This window comes from Elephas maximus, chromosome 21, assembly GCF_024166365.1.
Source record: "Elephas maximus indicus isolate mEleMax1 chromosome 21, mEleMax1 primary haplotype, whole genome shotgun sequence".
Classification (NCBI taxonomy): domain Eukaryota; kingdom Metazoa; phylum Chordata; class Mammalia; order Proboscidea; family Elephantidae; genus Elephas; species Elephas maximus.
The window spans coordinates 58,096,423-58,116,983 of NC_064839.1; the positions used below are offsets into that span (position 1 = coordinate 58,096,423).

At 38.6% G+C, this 20,561-nt stretch overlaps 1 gene segment (V, D, J or C); it reads right to left on the bottom strand.

Annotated features, from left to right (window-relative positions):
- Positions 1–10,335: 10,335 nt before the first annotated feature.
- LOC126064605 (immunoglobulin heavy variable 3-30-3-like) lies at positions 10,336–10,992 on the bottom strand. The segment is given in 2 exon segments: positions 10,336–10,724; positions 10,842–10,992. Coding segments are annotated over 2 exon segments (435 nt in total).
- Positions 10,993–20,561: the final 9,569 nt, after the last annotated feature.

The following is a 20,561-nucleotide window of genomic DNA, read 5'->3' on the forward strand; positions in this document are numbered from 1 at the left end:
CAAGATCGAAAAATGCTCAAAACAGGGAAAGACCGATGTTATTATGTAAAAGAAGACAACACTAAAACCATAAAGAGGAATTAAGAAATGTAGTCACAGATCATTCATAGGGAGAGGAAGACAAGGCCATACAAAGAAGTAAAAGTTAGGTGCAAAATTAGAAAAATAGGGGTAAATATTAAGGTAACCACAAAGGGGACAAACTATCCTCCACATCAAAATAAAATACAAGAAAAAAATAGAGACTCAGCAGAAGCAAAATCAACAATGGATATGAGGAAAAGAAAATATATAAAGATAAACTACTCAGCACATAAAACTAAGTGGGGAAGAGAAACTGTCAACAACCCACAAAAAAAGACATCAAAATGATAGCACTAAATTCATACCTATGCATAATTACCCTGAATGTAAATGGACCAAATGCACCAATAAAGAGACAGAGTGGCAGAATGGATTAAAAAACAAGATCCGTCTATACGCTCCCTACGAAAGACACACCTTAGACCTAGAGACACAAACAAACTAAAATATATCAAGCAAACAACAATCAAAAAAGAGTAAGAGTGACAGTATTAATTTCCGTCAAAATAGACTTTAAAATTAAATCCATCATAAAGAATAAGGAAGGACACTATATAATGATTAAAGGGACAATACACAAACAAGATATAACCATATTAAATATTGATGCACCCAATGACAGGGCTGCGAGATATAGAAAACAAACTTTATCAGCATTGAAAAGTGAGATAGACAGCTCCACAATAATTATAGAAGACTTCAACACACCACTTTCAGTGAAGGACAGGACATCCAGAAAGAAGCTCAAGAAAGACATGGAAGATCTAAATGCCACAATCAACCAACTTGACCTCGTAGACTTATACAGAACACTCCACCCGACACCTGCGAAGTATACTTTCTTTTCCAGTGCACATGGAACATTCTCTAGAATAGACCACATATTAGGTCCTAAAGCAAGCCTTAGCAGAATCCAAAACATTGAAATATTACAAAGCATCTTCTCCGACCATAAGGCCATGAAAATGGAAATCGATGACAGGGAAGAGAAATCAAACACTTGGAAACTGAAGAATACCCTGCTCAAAAAAGTCTCGATTATAGAAGACATTAAGGATGGAATAAAAAAATTCATAGAATCCAATGAGAAGGAAAACACTTCTTATCAGAACCTTTGGGACACAGTGAAAGCAGTGCTCAGAGGCCAATTTACATCAATAAATGCACACATCCAAAAAAAAGAAAGGGCCAAACTCAAAGAATTGTCCATACAACTTGAACAAATAGAAAGAGAGCAACAAAAGAAACCCTCAGGCTTCAAAAGAAAAGAAAAAAATAAAAATTAGAGCAGAACCAAATGAAATAGAAAACAGAAAAACAGTTGATTAGAATTAACAAGACCAAAAGCAGGTTGTTTGAAAAAATCAACACAATTGATAAACCATTGGCCAAACTGACAAAAGAAAAACAGGAGTGGAAGCAAATAAACTGAAGAAGAAATGAGATGGGCGATATTAAAGCAGACCCAACTGAAATTAAAGAATCATATCAGATTACTATGAAAAATTGTACTCTAACAAATTTGAAAACTTGAAGAAATGGATGAATTCCTAGAAACACACTACCTACCTAAACTAACACAAACAGAAGTAGAACAACTAAGTAGACCCATAACAAAAGGAGAGATTGAAATAGTAATCAAAAAAAAATCCCAACAACAAAAAAAAAGCCCTTGCCAGGAAGGCTTCACTACAGAGTTCTACCAAACTTTCAGAGAAGAGTAATGAACACCACTACTACTAAAGGTATTTCAGAGCACAGAAAAGGACAGAAGACTCCCAAACTCATTCTATGAAGCCAGCATATCCCTGGTACCAAAACCAGAAAGACACCACAAGAAGAGAAAATTGTAGACCTGTATCCCTCCTGAACGTAGATGCAAAAATCCTCAACAAAATTCTAGCCAATAGAATTGAACAACATTTCAAAAAAAAATAATTCACCATGACCAAGTGGGATTCATACCAGGTATGCAGGGATGGTTCAACATTAGAAAAACAATTAATGTAATCCACCACCTAAATAAAACAAAAGACAAGAATCACATGATTTTATCAATTGATGCAGAAAAGCCATATAACAAAGTTCAACACCCATTCATGATAAAAACTCTCAGCAAAATAGGAATAGAAGGAAAATTCCTCAACATAATAAAGGGTATTTATACAAAGCCAACAGCCAACATCACCCTAAATGGACAGATCCTAAAAGCAATCCCACTGAGATTGGGAACCAGACAAGGATGCCCTTTATCACCGCTCTTATTCAACATTGTGTTGGAGGTCCTAGCCAGAGCAATTAGGCTAGATAAAGAAATAAAGGGCATCCAGGTTGGCAAGGAAGAAGTCAAAGTATCTCTATTTGCAGATGACATGATCTTAGACACAGAAAACCCTAAGGAATCCTCCAGAAAACTACTGAAACTAATTGAAGAGTTCAGCAGAGTATCAGGATACAAGATAAGCGTATAAAAATCAGTTGGATTCCTCTACACCAACAAAAAGAACAAGGAAGAGGAAATCACCAAGTCAATACCATTTACAGTAGCCCCCAAGAAGATAAAATACTTAGGAATAAATCTTACCAGAGATGTCAAAGACTTATACAAAGAAAACTACAGTACACTTCTGCAAGCAACCATAAGAGACTTCCATAAGTGGAAAAACATACCTTGCTCATGGATAGGAAGACTTAACATTATAAAAATGTCTATTCTACCAAAGGTGATCTGTACATTTAATGCAATTCCGATACAAATCCCAATGACATTCTTTAATGAGATGGGGAAACAAGTCACCAACTTTATAAGGAAGGGAAAGGGGCCCTGGATACATAAGGCATTACTGAAAAAGGAGAACAAAGTGGGAGGCCTTACACTACCTGACTTTAGAACCTATTAGTCCAAACAGCCTGGTACTGGTACAACAACAGATACACAGACCAAAGAAACAGAATTGAGAATCCAGACATAAATCCATCCACATAAGAGCAGGTGATATTTCACAAAGGCCCCAAAACAGTTAAATGGGGAAAAGACAGTCTTTTTTAACAAATGCTGCTGGCATAACTGGATATCCATCTGCAAAAAAAGTGAAACAAGACCCATATGTCACTCCATGCCCAAAAATGAGCTCAAAATGGATCAAAGATCTAAATATAAAATCTAAAATGATAAAGATCATAGAAGAAAAAATAGGGACAACATTAGGAGCCCTAATACATGGCATAAACAGTATACGAAGCATCACTAACAATGCACAAACAGAAGAAGAGAAGCTAGATAACTGGGAGCTCCTAAAAATCAAACACTTAACGCTCACTGAAAGACTTCACCAAAAGAGTAAAAAGATTGCCTACAGACTGGGAAAAAGTTTTTAGCTATGACATTGCTGATCAGTGTTTGATCCCTAAAATCTGTATGATAATGCAAAAACTCAACAATGAAAAGACAGATAACCCAATTCAAAAATGGGCAAAGGATATGAACAGGCACTTCACTAAGGAAGACATTCGGGTAGCTAACAGATACAAGAGGAAATGCTCAGAATCATTAGCCATTAAGAAATGCAAATCAAAACTGCAATGAGAGTCCATCTCACTCCAACAAGGTGGGCATTAATCCAAAAAACACAAAATAATCAATGTTGGAGAGGTTGTGGAGAGACTGGAACACTTTTACACTGCTCATGGGAATGTAAATGGTACAACCACTTTGGAAATCGATTTGGCACTTCCTTAAAAAGCTAGAAATAGAACTACCAATGGACCCAGTTATCCTACTCCTTGGAATATACCCAAGAGGTCAACAGTTCAGATCTACTGACTGCTCCTTGAAAACCCTATGGGGCACTTCTCCTCTGTCCTGCGAGGTTGCTCGGACTCAGAACCCACTCAACTGCAATGGGTTTGATTTGATTTTTTTTCTTTTTTGGCCTGGTTTATGTAGCGGAGTTGTGCTGGCTTCACAGAAAGAGTCCGGTAGCATTCCTTCCACTTCTATGCTTTCTAAGACATTGAATAGATTTGGTGTCAACTCTTCCCTAAACGTTTGGTAGAATTCTCCACTGTAGCCATTTGTTCTTGGGCTTTTTTTTTTTTTTTCCAGCAGTTTTTATTTTTTGATGATGTCTTCAATCTCTGCTTTTGTAATGCATCTGTTTAAATTTTCTACCTCTGTTTTTCTTAGTTTGGATAGATAGTGTGTTTCTAGGAATGTGTCCATTTCATCCAGGTATTCAAAAATTTGGGTGTTCAATTTTTCATAGTAATCAGTTTTGATCTTTATCTCTGTTGGACTGGTTGTAATTTCACAATTTTCATTTCTCAATTTGCTTATTTAACTCCTCTGTTTATTTCATTTCATTTCATTTTTTCTTTTATCAATCTAGCCAATGGTTTGTCTAGTTTATTGATACTTTCAAAGAACCAACTTCTGGTTTTGTTGATTCTTTATATTGTTTTGCTATTTTCTCTTTTGTTTATTTCTGCCATATCTTTATCCTTTTATATTTTCTGTTAGTTTTTGGCTTCTTTTGCTCTTCCTTTTCTATTTGTTCAAGTTTTCAGTTTAAGTTAATGGTTTTGGATCTGTATTCTTTTTTTAATGTCTGCATTTATTGCTATGAGTTTCCCTACGAGTATTGCTTTTTTGTGTCCCAAAGGTTTTGATATGTTGTTTTTTCATTTTCCCTCGATTCTACCTTATTTCAACTACATAAAAAGGTGACTAAACACATGGACCTTGCTTGATGGAATATATAGGAATAAAAGCAACCATATCTGTGAAAATATATGGTGAAGAAACTAAATTATCTTCAGTCAAAACAAAACAAGAGGTCAACTGTGGAACAAACCCTCAATTGCTCATAAGCAATGACACACACATGTACACGTGCAAACACAAACACATCACATACACACATCACACACATATTTTCTCCAAATTCCTCTAACTAATCCTTTTGCAGTGCTGTTTACAGTGTGAGATATGGTTCCAAAATTATGTTTTTCTATCTGCATGCCTTTCTATTTCAATCCTAACTAACAAATGGATTTAAACATATGTTTTGGTGCATCTGAATAGAAAGGATATTCTGGCTAAATATATCATTTAAATGCAAAAATATATTTATTTCAAAACTCTGTGTTACACAATTTTGCATCTACAATCTTGTTTAATGTCAATGACTTAGCAATACACATATATATATAAAATATATAATACATAATAACATATATAATATAAAATAATCAATGAGAATTAACTGAAATTGATTGCCAGAATTTCCAGGATTGATTCACTCTTGCAACATGCCCAGGTTTGTTTTTAGCATGTGCCATATCACTTGGGTTCTTCATTATCAGAGCAGTAATGACCTCACGATGTGTACTCAGGGGATGGTATGAACGGCAGTTTCCCTCTCTTATGTACTTAGTAGGGAAAGCATGGGGCATGGGAGTCACACCTACAGCACCATAGAAAGGAAACTGGAAAATGGGTAGTCTGCGGGTGGACGAGGATGTTCAAAAGAACAGAGTTCACTGCTTGAATTTGTTTGGTTCCACTGGTCAGAATGAAGAGAAGTAAACTGAGTTACCAAACATGGAGGAGATAAAATTAAAGGGATTTATTGTTTCATTTCACGGAGAATGTGGGAGGTGAGTCAGAGATTGTATATGGCATAAAACATCAGGAGCCCAACAGACATGCAGGGTTGATATTATCAGTTGCTATCAAGTTGGTTCCAAATAATGATGACTTTATTCATAAGAGAAAAAAATGTTGCCCAGCCCTGTGCCATCTCCATGATCATGGGTATGTTTGAGTTCACCGTTGGGGCTACTGTGGCAATACATTTCACCTCATTTTTCCTGACCCACTACTTTACCCTCCTTTTGCTGACGTTTAACATTACCAAAAATGACATCCTTTTCCAGTGACTGGTCTGTCTTCCTGATGAACATAGAGGGTAGAAGCCATAAAAATGGTATTTCAACTCTATGCAAGGCAGAAAGAAGGGCAAGGATGAAACCCAATGCAACACCACAGTATATGCTGAATATTCTGTGGAGAGAAGTATATGCTATAGTATGACTGAAACAGTGTAGAAAACACACATATCTTTGCATGGTGGTAAAGTTTGGATTGAGAATTAAAATTTTACTGAAAGGTTACTGACAAAGGAAGTTTCAAATTTCAAGAATTAAAAATTGAATTGAATCTCTTTTATCAGTTAATCCATGTATAGTGAGAGAAACCAGGAATTTACAAGGAAAAAACAGTAATGGTTCTAGGATAAGACATTTGTCAAAGGCAGGAAACATCAAGGTTAAAAAGAAACCTTGGCCTTCCTCTGCATCTGTTCTGAGAAAAGCCCTAGGTTCTGCACAACCTGAGTGCAGGAAAAAGGAAAGGATGAAGGGAGAGAGAGAGAGGAAACAAACGAAGTAGCGCCCGGGGCGGGAGAAAAACATATATATATGGAGCTGGGGGAACCAGCCTTTGGGGTAGGGCTGAACTGGGGTGGCCAAGAGCTGGTGTTTCACTTGCTGCACAGAACAGCATGGCCCATCAGGAAAGTGCAGAGTCAGTGTAGGGCCTAGGTGTGAGGGAGAAAAAAAAGGGAGAAAAAGAAAGATAAAGAAATATTTGTAAAATATGGTGCTGAGGGAACAGGCCGTTGGGGCTGGGGCAGACACCGGGAAACCGTGTGCCAGAGGCTTTCTAGCTGAGCTGTGTGGCCAGTAGAGGAGGGGAGGGAATGGCTTATGAGGATAGGTGGGCAGGAGAAAAGAAAGGAAGGAAGGGAGAGGAAGAGGGAACAAAAACAAATATGGTACTGGGGGAACCAGCTGTTGGGGCGGGGTTGAGCTTGGGCGGTGTCAATCTGATTTCTCTTGCCCAGCATTGTGTCAAGGTCTGTCAAGAAGGGGTAGAGACATCACAATTTCCAGGTTAATTCATCTCACACATTCAAGACCTTGTCTGGGTCTTGAATCCAGTGTACATATAGCTGGTGAAAGTATATCCCGAAGCCCTGCAGGAGACCTCACTGATGACCCATGCTTCCTCACCTCACCCAGAGGCTGCAACAGATGGACCTGGGAGAGACCACCATTGGAGAGAAGGTAGCTACTGCCACCAAGAAGAGGATACCCCAGCTCCAGTCCATGGCGAGAGAGATATGCTTTCACAGGCTTCTTAGGGTGAGGGGTGTGGTTACTTGGTGATGCTCTGCGGGAGCACAAACATATCAATATTTAACTCAATAGACCTTATATTGTTTGAATATTCAAGAGGCAGAATATTTCATAGCTCAATACATGGCCCAGCCTTAGAAGAAGACAGAAGTTACAGGCACCATGCAGCAATGAAGTTATGAGTGTACAAGTTATAATCCTTGTTGATAAGTGTGTACCCTGTATGTTTCCAAATACTGTGCAAACATACGTCTTCCTGCTAAGGGGTGCAGCACCCACAGGGATGCTTCTTCTTGTGACTGCAATTTTGTTGGTACACAGCCACCCAGACCTTTTCGTAGACCCATCGGGGGCTATGATGCTGACCAGGTGTATCTTAGGGCACTAAGCCCAGCCCATGAGTCACTCTCAGACAAGGACACTTGTCATGTTATTGCACATGAGTGTCCTGCAGGATTCCTGTGCAGCTGTAGAATCTGCTCCTCACTCTGAGACAATTCCCTCAGGTTTCTGGCTGGCTTTCCTGAGCTCACAGGCTGTTCAGCAAAGTCTCTTGCTTCTCAGACCATCCTTCTGATGAGTGATCAAGGGCTGTGTTTCTGATTCCACTGGTGATAGGAATTGTATGGGGTTATCGCTTAACTCACATCTTTTAAAACCTTTCCAAGGAACCTGTGTTTTCAGTTGCTTTCTGTCTCATTCCCAGTCTCCACAAAATTTATGTATTTTTTGTTCAGATCCATTGCACCCCAACTTTACTGATTTCTGATCAGCTTGAATCCATGCACCTGCCACCAACTCTGACCCACCCCCTTCCTTTCACATACCCATCACACCCAGAATAACCTAGGTTTGACATCTAAGTGTCTTGTTCCTGGGATCAGTGTATCTTCCAAAATTATGGATCCTCGGAATTAATGATACCATCCTGTTTTCTGCTCCTCATTATTCAGATATCTATAACCCACGCCTGGAGTTGACTCTGACCTATAGTGACCTGTCTGACAGAGTAAAACTGCCCCGTAAGGCTTCAAAGTCTGTCATTTTACTGAAGCAGACGTCCACATCTTTCTCCCTAGAAGCATCTGGTGGTTTTGAACCACTGCCCTTATGGTTAGCAGCCAAGCACACTTAATGCCTGTGCAACCAGGGCTTCTTAAGATATTTGTAAGTACTAGAAAATCACCTTTTAAAATGTGGTGCTAATTAGGTTATTGAGTTAGGTAAACATTCCCAATGAAACAGAATATTTGGAAACATATGAGCAGGCCTTCTTAAATCCTGGATTTTCTTTTTTTTTAAGGGGAAACCCACGTGCTCAGAGGAAACCTCTCGCCAGTCCTCCTCTACCCCAGATCCTTGACCTGCTCCGCTGAAATAGTGGGTCCTAAGCACCCCCTGCATTTCCCTTCCACTCCCAGCAGGGCAGCTATGTCTGCTCACCTGCCTTTCTCTGACAGTGCCTCTGGCTCAGTATTAAACGGCTGTACTTTTGACTTCCAACTCATCTTTCAGTGACACCATATGCATTTAATACAATCTCCTGAAACAGTGAATTGTTCTTTGGAACCCTGTGAACTCTGCACACTGATCAAAGACCAAGTTTTAGGACACCTCCAAAAGCCCCATCCTTGCAACTTCCAGACGCACTGACAAAAGAGTTTTCCCATGAAGAATGCAGAAACACTTGGGGATGTCAGGTGGTCTCTATCGTCCTTTAGATAATTGTAGTTGAGTCGAAGTTACATCAGATAATACTTGCATTTGCAAACCCATAAGGTTAAAATATACATACTTCTATTATTCCAATAGCACACACACACACACATACAAACACACTGGTTAATTTTTACAACTATATCCCAACATGTCCTTTCTTCTTTTGTTCACAATATGACCAGTGTTCCCCGCCCCCGTGCTGACTATGGACTTGGGTGTGTGATAAGCTTTGGAAAACAGGACAAAAGCAAACACGATACAGGTAGATGCACGGACAGTGCACACATGCTGAGGTTATCTGTTCCCTAAAAGCCTAGAGGTTTGCAGATGCCACCATGGAAAAGAACCAGGCTTAGCCATGGAGACTCAGAAACACATTGCTGAGCCTTTCTCAGTCAGTGCACACAGTGCTGAGCCAACCCCAGGGGTACGTGAGGGTCACACTAGACCACGTCTCATGAGACTTACCATCTTCAGTGGGCCCAAAGCCCTAGGGAAGATACACGGAGAGCCCTGTTGGTGATCACTTCCAGCAGCAGGAGCTGATGGCAGACCAGGAACGAGAAAATGAGCATGGTGGAAGACATCTGCACTCCTTGGACTAAATAGAATAACACAGGACTCTGAGCTTGATGGTGCACATTCAGGAGGCCTGGGTGTCCTCTGGTGGTGAGTATTACTAGATGTTCGTTTTTATGTGGCAAGTATGTATGTGTGTTTCTGCATGTTGACTGTTGGAGAAAGGTTTCCACAAAATTTGAACAAATATTCTTACAAAAGAATTATTATGTTTGTGGAAATGTATGCCACTCTTCTGCTGTGACGATCAAAAATGTCTACAGGAACTACCACCAGTCTCATGGGGCCAAAATATGTGAACACTCATCAGCATGTACAGCATGACCTGGATCATCACTAGTGAAAGGTACTACATGAAGGAGGACTGAGGGGCACTCACCTGGGTGAAAAAATGGGGTTTCATCTGAGAGTGCAGGACAGATTTGAGGATCAACAGTAGAATAGTTTAAGATACTAAGTTTTTCTAAACTTGGCAACTAACAGCACTACCTAGTAACCTGAATAGTAAACAGGCCTCGTCAAGAAACATTACTGTGGAACTTGCCCTGGGGCACATGCAGAAAAACAGACAAGATGACTGTTAAAATAAAAAGTTTGGTGTTCAGATGAGGAAAGGTCCCTAGAATCATGTTGCATGTAGGTCCCTGAGGACATGCTGACTGAATGGGGGAAACCACAGCTTCTGAGAGGAGCCCTTCCCTCTCTTCCTTTGCCCCTGCTCCTCAGAGGATTTATATACTACTCAGTGGATACTCAGCACCCCCCAGAGCTCAGTCCCTCCTGTCTCCAGCAGAGAGGTTTGTGCCTGGGCTCCCAGTGACTTCCTTTCACTGTGTCTCTTGCACAGTAATACATGGCTGTGTCCTCTGTTCTCAGGCTGTCCATTTGCAGATACACTGTGTTCTTGGAGTTATCTCTGGAGATGGTGAACCAGCCCTTCACGGAGTCTGTGTAGTATTTGTTACCTCCACTATACTGTATAAATGCCACCCATTCTGGCCCCTTCCCAGGATACTGACAGATCCAGTTCATGTCATAATTGCTGAATGTAAAACCAGAGGCTACACAGGAGAGGTTCAGGGAACCCCCCGGTTTTCTACGGTCTCCTCCAGACTCCACCAGCTGCACCTCACAATGGACACCTGCAAAGAAGAAAAAAAAGAAAGAAAATGGACACACACACTGGATTCAGGAAGCCCACTCTCTCTGCACACTTGCACATTCAACATGCATCACTCCCTTATATCTCCAACAATTACCTTGCAGAAGGATGAGAAGGAATCCCCAGATCTGTTTAAACTTCATGGTGCTGCCACTAGACTCACTGATGCTTGGGCACAGCAAATCAAATGGGACTGGGCTCCTCTCAGGGCTGCGGGGACAGGTTCTGTGAGGGTTTTTATGAGACAAGAGTGGGACCCTAGTTGCGTGTCTCCCTCCAGTAGGGGGTTGTATGATGTGAGTGCCATACACAGAGTGGTTCTTCTGGATAGACAAGTACCCTGGACAGAAGGTGGGAGGAGTGTGTGTGGAAACAATCAGGGCAGTAGACATATATTGAGCTTTTCTTTATGCATGAAACTATGGTAAGTAGGTACCCTTATTACCTTATTTAATGTTCTCAACCATTTAGTGAAGTTTTCATTACTCTAGGTCCTCCACATACAGATGGGAAAGCTGAAGTTATGCTCAGAGAAGTTAAAACACTCGCCCCTCTCTGCAAAGTTAAGAGTTGGAATAACTATCACCGGTGTTCAGTCAGTCAATACCCTCAATATTGTCCATGGACAAGTCCAATCCCAAGCTAGTCACCATTTATATAACCTTACACAATGTTCATTCTTTCCGTAATTTTACTCCACACGTTTTCTTAAAATAAGGTATTATTTTTGGTGCAAATATATATAGCAAAACTAATACCTATTCAACAATTTCTACATGTACAATTCAGTGGCATTCATTACTTTCTTCAAATCATCCAACCATTCTCACTATCCTTTTCCAAATTCTTCCTTTACCATTAACACAAAATCACTACCCCCTAAACTTCTCATCTAATCTTTCTAGTTGTCAATTTTTTCACAAATAGATAATTCTTTAAATAGTGCCCTGCTCAAGGCTGACATTCTTTACAAATTAAGTTAAACATTTGATTGGTTTAAAAATACTGAAGGAGATAGTTTTGGTTTAAGGTTTACTTTAGAAGTGGAATATATTTAATCCAGGTGGTTTTCATACAGTTGATATGAAGAACATCACAAGTTCCTAAGTTCTTGTGTGACACAATATTTAAGTTCACATCAAGGACAAGGTAGAACATAATTGGCTAAGGAACAAATTCATCTGAAGGGGTTTTTGCTGCCCAGTAATGTGATTCAAGCTTTGGATACTGTCATGGATTGAATTGTGTCCCCAAAAATAAGGGTTAACTTGGCTAGGTTATGATTTCCAGTATTGTGTGGTTGTCCTCCGTTTTGTGATCTGACGTAATTATCCTCAATTTTGTAATGTATTGTAAAGCCTTACCTCAATGTGTTAACTGGTCTATGTTAATGAGGATTAGATTATGTCAGTTATGTTAATGAGGCAGGACAAGGGTGGGATGCAACACCCTTACTCAGGTCACAGACCTGATCAGAAGTAAGAGGAGTTTCCCTGGGGCATGGCCTGTATCACCTTTAATCTTACAAGAGGTAAAAGGAGAGAGGAGCTGGCAAAGATTGAGGGGCCTCAGTATCACCAAGAAAGAAGAGCTGGGAGCAGAGTGCATCCTTTGGACACAGATCCCTGAGATGAGAAACTACTATAATCTGGGAAAGATTAATGCCAAGACACATGGAGATCTCCAAGAAATACAGGACCAAAAGATATTCAAAGGAGACGAGGGCCTCCCCTCAAGGTCCCCTACAGCTGGCACTCTGAATTTGGACCTCAAACCTCCTAAACCAGGAGAGAATAAATTTCTGTTTGTTAAAGTCATCTATTTATGATATTTCTATTATAGAAACACTGGACAGCTAAGACAGATACTAAACTGCACTGTTGCAAAAAGACAATGCGAACATAACATGGACGATGTACCTCAGTTCAAGAAAGGAGCCTCTGTGTGTGTGAGAGAGAGAGAGAGAAAGCATCTGTGAGGCATGGATGACATGATATGCAATAGTCATTACTTATTTATTTCCAATTTCTTACATTAAGTACATTGTCCTGCTCTTGATGGCCACATAGGACAGAAAGAATAAAGTGAGACATCTGTCACTGTACTTAAGGCCACGCCAGGATTTAGTCTTTCTTCCTCCATTTTCCTAAACACCGGGAGGCTCTACATGGTTGGGGAGGGAACTAAATCTGTGGACTGGGAATCCTAAAGTAGTTTGGGTGAGGAGGGATTGTTGTATTCTCAGGCACTTTGAAAAAATAATGTGTTATCAATTGAATTCTGTTCCCAAAAATACATATTGAATTCTCAATCTTTCTATCTGTGGATGTAACCATGAATCAAAATAGTTTTGTGTGTGTGTATGTGTGTTAATGAGGTAATAACAATGTAGGGCAGATCCTAACCGTAATCCTTTCTGAGTTATACAAAGACCAGAACAGACACAGAGACACACAGTGTGTAGGGGACACTTCATGTGAGGATCAATATATAATATATCAAATTAAACTGGGGATTTTAAAGTATTCTTATTAATATATTTAAAGTTCTGCATGAAATGTTAGACTGACTTCAGGATCCAATAGGGAACTTCAGGAGAATGATGAAAAGTACAAGGAAAGAGCAAACTGAATGCAAGAAATTTTGATAAACAGCAAGACAGTAACAAATGAATAACACTTTCAATAAGCTGAACCACAGACTCAACACAGTTGTCAAAGGTAAATGTGAACTTTAAACTGCCTGACGGAAATTACCTAGACCAAATTGCAAAGGGAAAAGATTCAGGAAAATGGAACAGTACATCCAAGAGCGAGGGGCAATATGAAATGGCGCAAATATGTATAAATGGTATAGAAAAGGAGAAGAAAGAGCGGGGAGGAAAGATGTTTGAAGAAATAATTGCCAAAAAGTTTCCAAATCGGTGACAAACACTAAATCTCCTTTCCAAATATCTCAGAGAATGTCAAGCAGGATAAATATTCACACACACGCACACAAACACTCACAGAGATATATAGTAATAAAACACCTGAAAGCCAAAGACAAAAAGAGAAAATGTGGAAGGCAAGCAAAAAGAATAAAGAAGCATTTCTTAGAAAGGAACAGAAAAAGTAGTTATAGCCCTCTTCCCATCAAATACGAGGAATCATAAAGACAATGGGATGATCTATTTAAATTGTTGAAGTGGAATAAAAAAGTAAAACACTAAAAAAAAATTGTATATGCAGTGAAAATGTCTTTTAAAATTGAAAGGATTTCTCTTAGAACCAGAAAATGAGAAAAAGTATGATCAGCATATGTATCCATCAGGACATCAAAAAGAAGTTCTTCAGCAATAAGGAATAAAACGAAGGAGAAATTGAATTTTTTTTCTCATTTTATTGGCTCTAATTTATGACTGACTCTTTAATAAAAAAAAAATGTGTATGTTTATCCAGGATATGTAAAATAGAATGGAACTAAGCAAAAAGACAAAGGGAGGGGAGTGAGGAATTGGAAAAATTGCTAAAATATCCTAACATTCTATATGAAGGGATAGAATATTATATGAAGGCAGAATCAAGTTAATTTAAAACACATAAAGAGGAAAAAAATAGTAAATCAACAGAAAAGATACAAATGCTATACTTAAACATTTAAATTAAGAGAAGAAACAGTAGAAAAAATTGAAAGAACAAAGAAAAATTTCAGCAAACAGAAAACAATTAGCAAGATGGAACTATATCATTATTCATTTTAAATGAGAATCATCTAAAAACATCAGCTACAAAAGAATAATTGTCGTATTGGGTAAAAAGCAAGCCCAAACTCAAATCTAGTAAGGGCTTTCAATATAAATATATAGATAGGTAAAAGTAAAAGATGGATAAATATAAACCATAAAAGCAAAGCTTCAGAAGTGATATTAATTTCTGATAAAGCAGACTTCAAAAAAAAAGATTTTTAGACTTAAAGAGGCACATTGCATAACGGTAAAGGGCCAATTTTCCAAAACACATAAAAATACCTATTAATAGAACCTAGAGGAGACATAGACCAATCTTCAGTTATAGTTGGAGACCTAAACACTTCACACTCCAGTTGATGGAATAAGTAGAAGAAAATAATTGTGGATATAAATGATCTGAAAAGCACTATCAACCTGCCTAACTGCCATTTATACATCATGTCACTGAAAAATAGTAGAGCACACAGTATCACTGACGAGACTCAGGAAATATGAGAGCTAAATACAATATGGTGTCTTAAATTGAATCTTGGAGCAAAAACAACAAAGGACATGAGTGGAAAACTAGTAAAATTCTCATAAAATCAGCAGTTTGGTAAATATAAATGTAGCAATGTTAATTTCTTAATTATTACAAATGCACCATAATTATGCAAGTTGTTACCCTCTGTATATTCTTTGCAATTGTCCTGTTAATCTAATATTGCTCTAAATAGAAAGTTTATAAAAGGCAAACCATCAAATATAAAAATCACAAGAATTTATAGAATAGATTAACAGTATGGCATTACTCCCTTCTTCATAATGAAATTTTAAGAGATGCAGTTAAATTACTTTCTGAACAGATGACAAACAAATATTTGTATCAGTGAATTATGCAAAACACCGGATCTTAAACTCCATACAATGAAATGGCATTCATTAATTTATTTTAATTTCTCTTGTATTTTGGATAAATTTTATATTATAATGAGTTTTTTCCTTGGCCAGTGCGGATTAGCGCATTTCATCTTTAGAAATTTTATACTGATATTCAGAAAGAATCAAATTGACATTTTCTACTTCAGGAGTCTCTTTAAAGAAAATTTGGGCATTTTTGTGAATTATCAGCAATACATGCTATATGTATTAGACATCATAACATTACCAATCAAGAGCCTATTATGACTTCTCACTTGGTTTGGTTTCATTATCCTTCAGCATGTAAAAAAAATTAGATTTTATGTACTTAGATATGTTTACAACATATTGTAATTTCACAAGCACAGACACACTCATCTCCAGCAGTGACAGGCACAGGTACACATGCAAAAAAAAAAATATATACATCCTTACACACAACACATATATTTCCTCCATATTATTCAAATCAATCCGTTTGAAGTTGAGTTTATAGTGTAAGGCAGGGTTCCATAATTATGTTCTTCTGTGTGTATGCCTGTTTAATTCAATCCCAATTCACTAATGTAAATATATGCTTTGATGCGTCTAAATATAAAAAATATTCTTGCTAAATATAATAATTAAATGTAAAAAGGTAACTTTCTAAACTATGTGTTACTCAGTTATGCATATAGCGTCTTTTTGTTGTTCGGTGCCATCAAGTCGGTTCCAACTGATAGTGACCCTATGTACCACAAAACGAAACACTACCTGGTCCTGCGCCATGCTGACAATCATTGCTATGTTCAAGCCCATAACTTTTGCAAAAATGGTGTCCTTTTCCGGTGACTAGTCTGTCTTTCCTGATCAACGTGAAGGGTACAAATCATTTTTTTTCTTTCAGCTCCGTGCCAGACAGGAAAAAGGGCAGCAATGGAGCACGACCAAGGTATATTCTGAATATTTTGCTGTCTCCACCTCAACCTGCTCTGAGTGGGGTCTTCGGGCTCTGTGATTGCTGAGGGCCCCCTGCTGTCCGGCCAGGACTGATTAAGGCACGTGAGGGCCCTAAACACTGATAAAATCTGTGGTTGCCCCTCTTCTTCTCACCAACGCATTCGAACAGGATATGTGAATTATAAACATATACATGTCTGTATATATACACGTGTGTGTGTCTCAGCTATCCCTGATGTAACATCTTTGTAAATGTAACTATAATATTAGTGATTGAACAGAAAAGTGCCCTGTGCCATTTTAACAGAATGAGATGAATTGGATTGTAAAATTTTTAGTGGATGTCAGGTAATAAGATTTTTACTATGTACCATATTTTCTACAAAAGAAATCTTCTACATGATTTACAGCAAAGAAAATGTCTCAGTGAACTTAGCTGTTTCAACAATGTAAAATTCTGTTGATCTCCCACAACAAAAAATTGACTTTCTCCGGTTTTGCATTAAATGGCTCATACTTCAGTTCTGATGCTTGTTTCATAATAAATCTGTAATTAGAAAAGAATGAATGAAAAGATGTCAAAAAAGAAAAAATTAATGATCAGAAAACAAATATTACAAGACATTATTATATTTTATTTTAAATAGATCTTTCATCTCCAACATGTTATAAATAAAAATATTTCTATTCTTTGCTCTTACAAATTCTTCAGTGATTTCATCACAATTAAGCTGTTGAGCCCTATCTAATTCCATGCATAATAACGATAATGAATCCAGTCTTTCTTGCATCATTACTGTGCACTGAGAGTTTTGGGTCTCTTTAGGGACAATAGTGAGTATTCGTTGTGCAGCTTGTGATCATTACAGTTAGGAATATGCACTGAGCAATTTTAACAGCAGGAAATACACATTGTACTTTATCTCCTGTTATGGGAAAACACAAGCCTACATGAGTGAAAGTTCTCTTTCCTGAATCTATAAATTTAGTTTTCATATAAGAATGAAATTGTTGCACTTCTCTGTAAAAGTTTATACTAAAGTCAACAGGATAAGCCTGCACTAATTTCTTCAATTCTTCATCAGGTGGATCCACATTGTTTAAGAAGGAAAATCTGTCTGAAAGAACTGCATAAACTCTCGCTCATCTTTTCAGGCAAGACTCAATTGTGTCAAAGATGAAGCAGTATGTGATTATGCACAATTGATCTCTGGCACTCAGTGACACTTATGGAGCACTTCCATCATTTGTTTCTTTCCAATGCTTTTGTGACAGTGAACTGCTTAATAACAAGTATTCGGCAGTATTTGTTTTGTTGTGTTTTCAAAATTTTCATGTAAATACTATACAGTTAAAAAGTAAAGGTTAAATTCTTTGCAATTGTCGACTTATTCGTCTGGCACTGGAGTTTCTATTGGTTGTTTACCAGAACATGTGAAAGAGCACACCCCTGTGTTTGTACGGTGCCAAAGAGCATTGCTAGCCCCCCTGCTGGACTTCCACAGATATGGATGTACAACACGGTTCTCTCATAATGGGTCAGAGATCTGGTATCTATTAATAATCCATCCATGCCCAGTAACCACTCATGTTGAATCCAGTTGCATACTGGGTGAATGTAGCAAGAGTTAGACTCAACATCCATCCTCATCTCTTGTTTACTACAAAGAAATAGTATAGTCCCCAGAGACCCACTGAGGTAAGGAATTTCAATTACATGGGAGAGGACCATAAGAGACAAAGGTCAACCAGATGTTGAAGTGGTAGGGACCTCATAGCCTAAACAACCTTGCAGGTGGGCACCCTTATGTCCATAGCAGGGACATTCTCACACACTGGAGCTGGTATCAGTTTTATTTAGTGCTTTGCCAGTTACCTTCAACCCTGACACTCTCTTTTTCTTGTGTTCTGTTTGCCTGGCATCTATGCGTCTTTGTTTTGGACAGCTGCTGCCTCTGTTTTGTTGATGCCTTAAGCACACACATACCTTGCTTATTGGGTAATTCATTCCTGTGCCCAATATGCTCCCTGCAGGGGCTCACACTGACTTCCCCTCAGTGTGTATCTCACAGAGAAATACACGGCTATTTCCTAGGTGATCACAGAGCTCAGCTGCAGGAAGACCTGCTTCTTGGATGTGTCTCTGGAAATGGATCTGTGGTTCTGGAACAATCGGCTGTATTTTGTGAACCCAGAATAACTGAGTCCCATATCCACCACAGCCCCTTCCCCAGGTGCTGGCAAACCCAGTGCCAGAAGTGACTACCTGCTGTGAAGAAGAATCCGGAGACACTGAAGGTGAGACAGAAACTCTGTGAGGCCTTCAGCAGTCCTGGGTCCAATGCTTCCAGTTGCACCTGCAATAGGACACCTGGGTCCATGTCAGTCATCTGCAGTCACAACCATCACCATATACCCAGGTCTGATATCTGAGACAATCTCCTTGGTTAGCTGTCACCAGGCACCAAAGAAGACCCAAGAGTGTCATCTTCTAAACCACAGAGCTCTCTTTCCCAGAGACTTTCTAGCTGTATCTGATGAGAGGGCTATTAAACTCAACAGTCCATGAGAGGAATTTTACCCTAGAACTTGAAGGAAAATTTACTTATGTGGGGACCCCTGTCCTAATAAGTGCAGAGGGGCTGACTTCAGGCTCATTCACTCTTCAAAATGTGATTAAAGAACTGCTTCCGGAATTAGGGATAAAATCAAGGGGCAATTCAACGTTCTTTTTTTCTCATTCTGATTTCTCTATAAGATAGCTGGTATTTAAAGCAATAATCATAAACTTGTTATTTTCTCTTACATGATGGATCTAATTTGATACTTAGGTTTTTCTTGACCAGCAGTGAGGATAAGTGCATTATGTGTTTAGCAATTTGGTACTGATATTCTGATAATTTAATAGTGACTTCCCCACCTCACCAGGAGTCTTTCAAAAACAAAATTAAGTATTTTGTTCATTGTTAATAAAACAGTCTATTTGTGTTAGAGATCATAACATTGCCATTCAAAATATCTTTATGATTTTTCTTATGGTTTGGTTTCATTAACTTTAAAAAAAATGTCAAAAATCTAGATTTTATGTATCAGATACAGTTAGAATATATTGTAACAGTTGCAATCACACGGAAACACACATGCACATGCACACACTTCCCCAGAACTGACACACACAGGTGTACAGACCACAACGAAAATGTATCCTTTCAGACATCACACACATTGCCTCAATATTACTCTAACTAATACATTGGAATTTGTGTTTATTGTGTGATGTAGTGATCTACAAGTATGTTCTTCCATCTGCCTGTCTATCTATTGGAACTCCAATTAACAGATTTAAAAGCACATCTTGCTACAAGTGAATATAAATGTTATTCTTTTTCAATTACATAATTTAAAGGTAAAAATGCATTTATCTCTAAATTGTCAATTATGCCAGTTATTCAAATAGCGTGCTTGTTTAATGTCATTAAACGCACTCAATGTATGTTATTATTGCTGTTAGGTGCCACTGAGTCAATTTTGACGCTCAGCAAACCCATGTGACAGAGCCAAACTGCCCCCAGAGGGTTTCCTTGGTTGTCATCTTTAGGGAAGCAGATCACCAGGTCTTTCTCCTGAGGAGCAGCTGGGGGGGTTCGAACCACTGACCTTAAGTTTAGCAGTTGAGTGCTTAACCATTTGTGCCACTTTGAGATATACATATATCTACAGACACACACATATATATATACAGACACATATATATATCAACACACACATATATATACACACACATATTTGTATGTGTACAGAGAAAGGCAACTGAAATTAGTCTAGAATTTTGAGGATTCATTCGCCCTTGTAACGTGTTGCAGAATGTTCTGAGACTGCAACGGCATGGGGGTTTGGACTTTATTATCAGATCACTAGTGACCCCCACAGTGTATAATCAGGGGACACCAAGAGAAGCAGCTGTCTCCTCTGAAGTACTTAGGAGAAGGGAGTGGGTGGGGAGAGGAGTCACAAGGCAGGGCCCTAGAAAATAACTGGAGGGTGAGGAGTTTGCAGGGTAGGCGACCAGTCTGTGGACTGATGCTCAGTGCCTGAACTTGGTGACACTGGGAATGAAAAGAAGCAAAATGAGACAGCAGATACAGAGGAGATGAAATAAAGGGGTTTCTTATTTTCTTTAATGGAGAATGAGGGCGATTAAAAAGTCATGGATGAATCTTCCTCCTCTTGCCACGACAAAAGAATGGG